This window comes from Oncorhynchus keta, chromosome 32, assembly GCF_023373465.1.
Source record: "Oncorhynchus keta strain PuntledgeMale-10-30-2019 chromosome 32, Oket_V2, whole genome shotgun sequence".
Taxonomy (NCBI): domain Eukaryota; kingdom Metazoa; phylum Chordata; class Actinopteri; order Salmoniformes; family Salmonidae; genus Oncorhynchus; species Oncorhynchus keta.
In genome coordinates, this window is record NC_068452.1 from 6,465,497 (window position 1) to 6,471,496 (window position 6,000).

The following is a 6,000-nucleotide window of genomic DNA, read 5'->3' on the forward strand; positions in this document are numbered from 1 at the left end:
AGCGGAACGGTTAAGAATGAAAAATAGAGGCAATGAAAAGTTGAGGCAAGACTCGTGGTCACAAACTGCTAGGATGACTGAACAGACATGGCCTGTGTGTCAATACCTTCAAGTCACTTCCTTTCCTTGTCTCCTTTCTTTGATCCACACTAATACAGAATAGCTATTCAGGTGAAATAGAAAAAGAACACCATCTTTCTTTCATCTAGTATGCTCAAACAGTGCCTGTGAGTCAGAGGAGGAAAGGAAACCACTTTATATGCGTTAAGACGCAGCTCATGGTTAGCATTAGCATAGAAATGGTCTGTTTGGGCTTTATAGCATTAAGACTCAGCCTATGGTTAGCATTAGCATAGAAATGGTCTGTTTGGGCTTTATAGCATTAAGACTCTGCCTATGGTTAGCATTAGCATAGAAATGGTCTGTTTGGGCTTTATAGCATTAAGACTCAGCCTATGGTTAGCATTAGCATAGAAATATTCTGAGTCAGTGCCTTACCTCTAGGTCTGGGTAGCTGAGCACCACTAGTTGGGCACAGGCGTTGACGTCATCTCCTTTGATGAACGACAGGTCCACTCCTCCAACCCTCTCCAGCCCGGTGAAGTCGGGACATCTCTGCCAATCCTCTGTGTCCTCCTCCACCACCTGCTGCCTCAGGCTGGCCTGTTCACTAAGAGAGAAAGAGGAGAGGGAGAGAAAACCGCAAAGGGTTAGTGGCCAAGGGAGAGAGGTAGGGTGCAAATTTGGACTGGCCAACAGCGGATGAAGACTTCTACTAGTAATGAGGCATTCTACTGCACCGGTCCCCCTACACCATCTGCTTGGCTTCTACATCTCCAGCGTCAGACACAAATCTAACAAGGAGGCGGCACTGGGAAAAGGGACATGATACCATTATTAGTGATGGTCACAATAGATTCACAAGTCAACGGCTGATAGAGGTAGCCGATACTGGCAGCATTCCAGGGTTACTGTTGGCAGGAAACTTCTCTCTTGCAGAAAGGCCTCACCTCACCTGCCCAGATGCTGTGTCCCTCCGCTGGTGTCATAGGGAAACTTACTACTGTTCTCCCAAGACAACCCTACCTGAACCTCACAAGGGCTATCCAGTATTGAACAAGAATAACTAGACCGACATTCAGACCTTTTACATGGTTATGTGGTTGATATGTGATATTCCATGAGCATGGGTTTAAAATACCAAATTGTGCAGAGCTGGCTCCAAGCACAATCGGAGACCCAGAAGCTCAGTCTGGGTCTCAACGTACTGTTGAGAGTTAGAATAGTAGAATACACAAGTTGCAATTTCAAATTTTGGTTGTGCATGAGCAGTTTTTCTGTTCTTGTTCTGTCAGTCGCCCAGGGGTGCGGGTTAGGGGTTAGGGAGGGTTTGGCAGGTAGGGATGTCCTTGTCTCATCGCGCACCAGTGACTCCCGTGGCGGGCCGGGCGCAGTGCGCGCTAACCAAAGTTGCCAGGTGCACCGTGTTTCCTCCGATACATTGGTGCGGCTGGCTTCTGGGTTGGATGAGCGCTGTGTAAAGAAGCAGTGCGGCTTGGTTGGGTTGTGTATCAGAGGACGCATGACATTCAACCTTCATCTCTCCTGAGCCCGTACGGGAGTTATAGCGATGAGACAAGATAGTAGCTACTAAAAAACAATCGGATACCACAAAATTGGGGAGAAATGGGGTAAAATTTAAAAATATATATAATTTTTTCAATTATCATTCTGCCAGGTAGGCCTACTTTCCAGTCAACATTTAATTAGCAAGGTTTTGGGGGAAAAACATTGAAAAGGGACTGCTTCAGCATGAAAAAATAGTTTCATATTAGTTAAATTAATAATTATTTTATGTTTGTTATTTTTTACTATTTGGAGAAATGTGAAGAGGGGCATCCGTTATATAGTCAATTACATTTGTATGGCTTAAACAAGATCAGTAGGGAGCTTTTTGAGCTGTGTGTCTTAAGGTTCTCATGTGCAATGACGCACCAGGCCTCTCCGCTGCATATCAGCTATTCCTCTATGTTCTTGTGGATTTATGTAAAACATTTTTAGCAGCTTTGAATAATTTTATGTGGGGTATGATTGCTAGTTAGCCTATTGCAGATCTCAACAAACAATCCAGCTACCACTATTGTCACTTGTGGCGGATGAATCAGAATTAGTTGGGTAACATAGATAAATAAGATGTTTTATTTACATAATATGCTTATGTGAGATTACTTGTCATTAGAATGTATCCCTTTGGACTATACTGTTGGCAGTTGCACTTTTCCCTTCTTAGCTTGGGATCAGTCACTTGGGGCCCAGAGAGGGGAGAGGTCAGAATGGAACATTGTCTTCATATGTGAATGTATCTGTTAAACCATGTGAAGGGATGGTGTGAATAAGGGGGAACCAATTATCTCTTGGCTCCACAATGTCTGTGCGCAAGTCACTCCCCTCAGTAAGCTTGTCCAGGAGTGGGGAGAAGAGGGGGTTTACTTGAGATGGGAGTACATAGAGTTGACAATTGAGTTATGCCTTGGATGGAGGTAATGTTTTGGTACTATGAATTACCAGGAAAGAGATTAGAACCTCGTCTTAGAGACCAAAATGAACAATAATGTATAGCTAATGCTATCTGGCTAAGGGATACTCCTTTCTCAAGTAAAAGGCCCTTTGTGAAGAGTTCCTGAGATCTGTGTTTCGTCATGTAAGTTGAGAGGGGTGGATCTTTGCTATAAAAGATCTCAGTTGCCATTATGTTGACACTCTCAACTATTCATTAGAGATAGTGAATTGTTGGAAGTCAAATGCTATTGCAAAGCTTAATTATTATTAAAGATTAAGTTTAAGTATAACTCTGACTGCTGTGTGGTTTGTAACTCTCCTCATTTGGTAATACAGGAAATTGCCACGACACACTATGGATAGAGGGCAGAATAGAGTTGACAGTATAGCAAGCATGCAGAAAAGCGTGGTGTATAAGGGAAGTACGAAAACACCTTGATAGGGGAAGAAATTCTATAGTAAAGCCTGCAAAATGGGATTGTAAAGCAGGGAATAAAATGCACCACCAGTACTGGAAAAAGTACCCAATTGTCATACTTGAGTAAAAGTAAAGATACCTTAATAGGAAATGACTCAAGTGAAAGTGAAAATCACCCAGTAAAATACTACTTGAGTAAAAGTCTAAAGTGTTTGATTTGAAATATACTTAAGTATTTAAAGTAAACCTAATTGCAAAATTTTACTTAAGTATCAAAAGTAAAAGTATAAATCATTTCAAATTCCTTATATTAAGCTGATGGCAGAATTGTTAGTGTATTTGATTATTTACGCATAGCCAGGGGCACACTCCAACACTGACCTCATTCAGATACAAAGCATTTGTGTTTTGTGAGTCTGTCAGATCAGAGGCAGTAGAGATGACCAGGGATGTTCTCTTGATAAGTGCGTGAATTGGACAATTCCTGTCCAGCTATTCAAAATCTAACAAGTACTTTTGGGTGTCAGGGAAAATGTATGGAGTAAACTGCACATAATTTTCTTTAGGAATGTAGGGAAGTAAAAGTCGTCAAAAATATAAATAGTAAAGTACAGATACCCCCCCAAAATAGTTAAGTAGTACTTTAAAGTATTTCTACTTAAGTACTTTACACCATTGTGCACTACCTTGCCCTGTGCCCCCCCCCCCAAAAAAAAAAACACAAAACATACACATTTTGACAACTCTCCTCATCCACCCCAATAAACTTAGAACTATCCCTTAGGGCCCCCAAAAGGCTAGGGGTGGAACTGAACTTGTGTAGCTAGTGAACTCATGACAGTGGAGATTGAAATGGGGAGGACAACAAATTGTTAGCTAGCTAAACGTTGAAAATCGAAGATGGTTCAAAGTTATGAGATACCTCAGAGTTGGAAGGGGAGCACCATCCTCGTCAGTGAATTTCATAAAAATAAAAATTGTAAAACATTAAAAAAGTTATCCTTTTTAGATAGAACTATGCTAAATATAATCACGTCTCCAAATAATTGATTAAAACACATTATTTTTCAAAGAAGGTCAACAGTAGCCTCAACAGCACTCTGTAGGGTAGCACCATTGTGTAGCCGGAGGACAGCTAGCTTCCGTCCTCTTCTGGGTACATTACTTCAATACAAAACTTAGGAGGCTCATTGTTGGCACCCCCTTCCACAAACTTACATAGTAATTATGATAACTTCCGGAGGATGTCCTCCAACCAATCAGAGCTCTTTCAGCATGAACTGACATGTTGTCCACCCATTCAAAGGATCAGAAAATGAATCTAGTACCGAAAGCATAAATTACAGCTAGAGAGCACTGCAATGCATAAAATGTGGTGAGTAGTTGACTCAAAGAGAGTAGTTGAACAGTTTTGAACAAATTAATTTCTTCCAAAATGGAGAGGCACGAAATATATATATATATATATATATATATATATATATATATATATATATATATATAATATATATATATATATATATATAAAAAATGACACTCTGTGTGTGTGTATATATATATATATATATATATATATATATACACACAGAGACAGGCAATCTCTGTGTGTGTATATATATATATATACATATATATATACACACACACACAGAGACAGGCAATCTCTGTGTGTATATATATATATATATATATATATATATATATATATATATACACACACAGAGATTGTCATTTTTTTTTCTCACTTTGTTTCACTTAGCTAGAAAATGCAGCTGGCTAGTTTAGCCTACTGAAACGCCCTGCTCAAACAGAGGGATGCTGTGTTAGCTAGCTGGCTATGACTCTCCAACACAACACTGGAACTCTTCCAAGTCAAGGTTTTACTCATTTATTGCCACCGGGGCCTGCCGGTGTAACTGCTTACTGACTGTACACTGTAACGTTACTGCATGATTGTAAGCGGGTTTACTAACGCATTAGTTCTATTAGCTATGCTGACTATGACATTACTTTAGCTAATATGGTGACAACGATGTAGGCTGTGTTTAAGCGGTTTGGCCTGGTCACATACAGCCAGATGTGTTGTGCATTGAAGTCCACAAGCGAAGGGAAGAGGTGAGAGGAGGAGAGCGCATAGATGCGAGAAGGAATACAGCGTGATCAGTGGTGTATTCATCCCACCGATTCTGTTAAACAACATTTCTTAAACAGGAGAAACGGGGATACACGTACTTGAATTTGTCCAATAGAAACTCTTGCACCTGTTGGACTAATAATTACATCCTATATCAGCTTGATACAGGCAAGTGTGTGCAAGGCGGTATTGAATGTCACCTGAAATGTATCTCTCGACCTGTGTACACCTACGTTGTAAACTTTCATTCATAGGCTTGGTTGTAGCAACCTCATGATGGGTATAGGGACAATTTGAGTATAATGTTGTAGCCTAAACATATTGATGTTACAACGAATTGGGTGAATGGAATATGAATGACATTCATCCAATATGCTGTAATAGAAAAATAAGACCATGCTCATGAAAAGAATATCTGCCCTCCCTCATCTTGAACGGCACTGAACGCCACTGCTCCATGTGCCAGACAACTGCTCTGCCTCTTGTAATGTCTGGCTTGATTGATACTAACTCGCTAGAGAGAACTGTATTTGTAGCTACCAGGGGGCTAGCAAATTATGTGAGCTAGCTAGATAGCTAGCTGTCACACCTGTCTGTGGTGTCCTAATCAAATGACAATATGACACAGGTGAGGAGGAGCAGCGCGTGCTCCATTTCGCTGTGAAATACAGTTTACATATTGCCATTTTATTATGTCAAATTAAGAGAAACGTGTCTGACCTTTCCCATTTCTTGACCAATTCTTCTTGAGGAAGAATAGACATGTAGTTACTCGAAGTGAACAAGCAGAAGTGTCAAATTATTGCAGCGAAGACCTTCTTCCGTGTTGTACCACAGACATAAGGTTAAACTCAGACGCGTCACAGGGGCTATAAAGCTGAAGCGTTCG

General features: G+C 40.6%; 1 protein-coding gene across 3 annotated transcripts in view; it reads right to left on the reverse strand.

Moving 5' to 3' along the window:
* The window catches only part of LOC118364941 (endonuclease V-like), a 29,494-nt gene extending 23,494 nt beyond the window's left edge, over positions 1-6,000 (reverse strand). For all 3 annotated transcript variants that reach the window (XR_004821690.2, XM_052490566.1, XM_052490567.1), the window contains exons 1-2: positions 5,832-6,000; positions 499-670 (exon numbers count right to left, since the gene is read on the reverse strand). Coding sequence is in view for 2 of the 3 variants with exons in the window: in XM_052490566.1 (XP_052346526.1) it covers positions 499-670; positions 5,832-5,875 (216 nt within the window). In the remaining variant the exon portion in view is untranslated. The remainder of the gene's footprint in view (positions 1-498; positions 671-5,831) is intronic.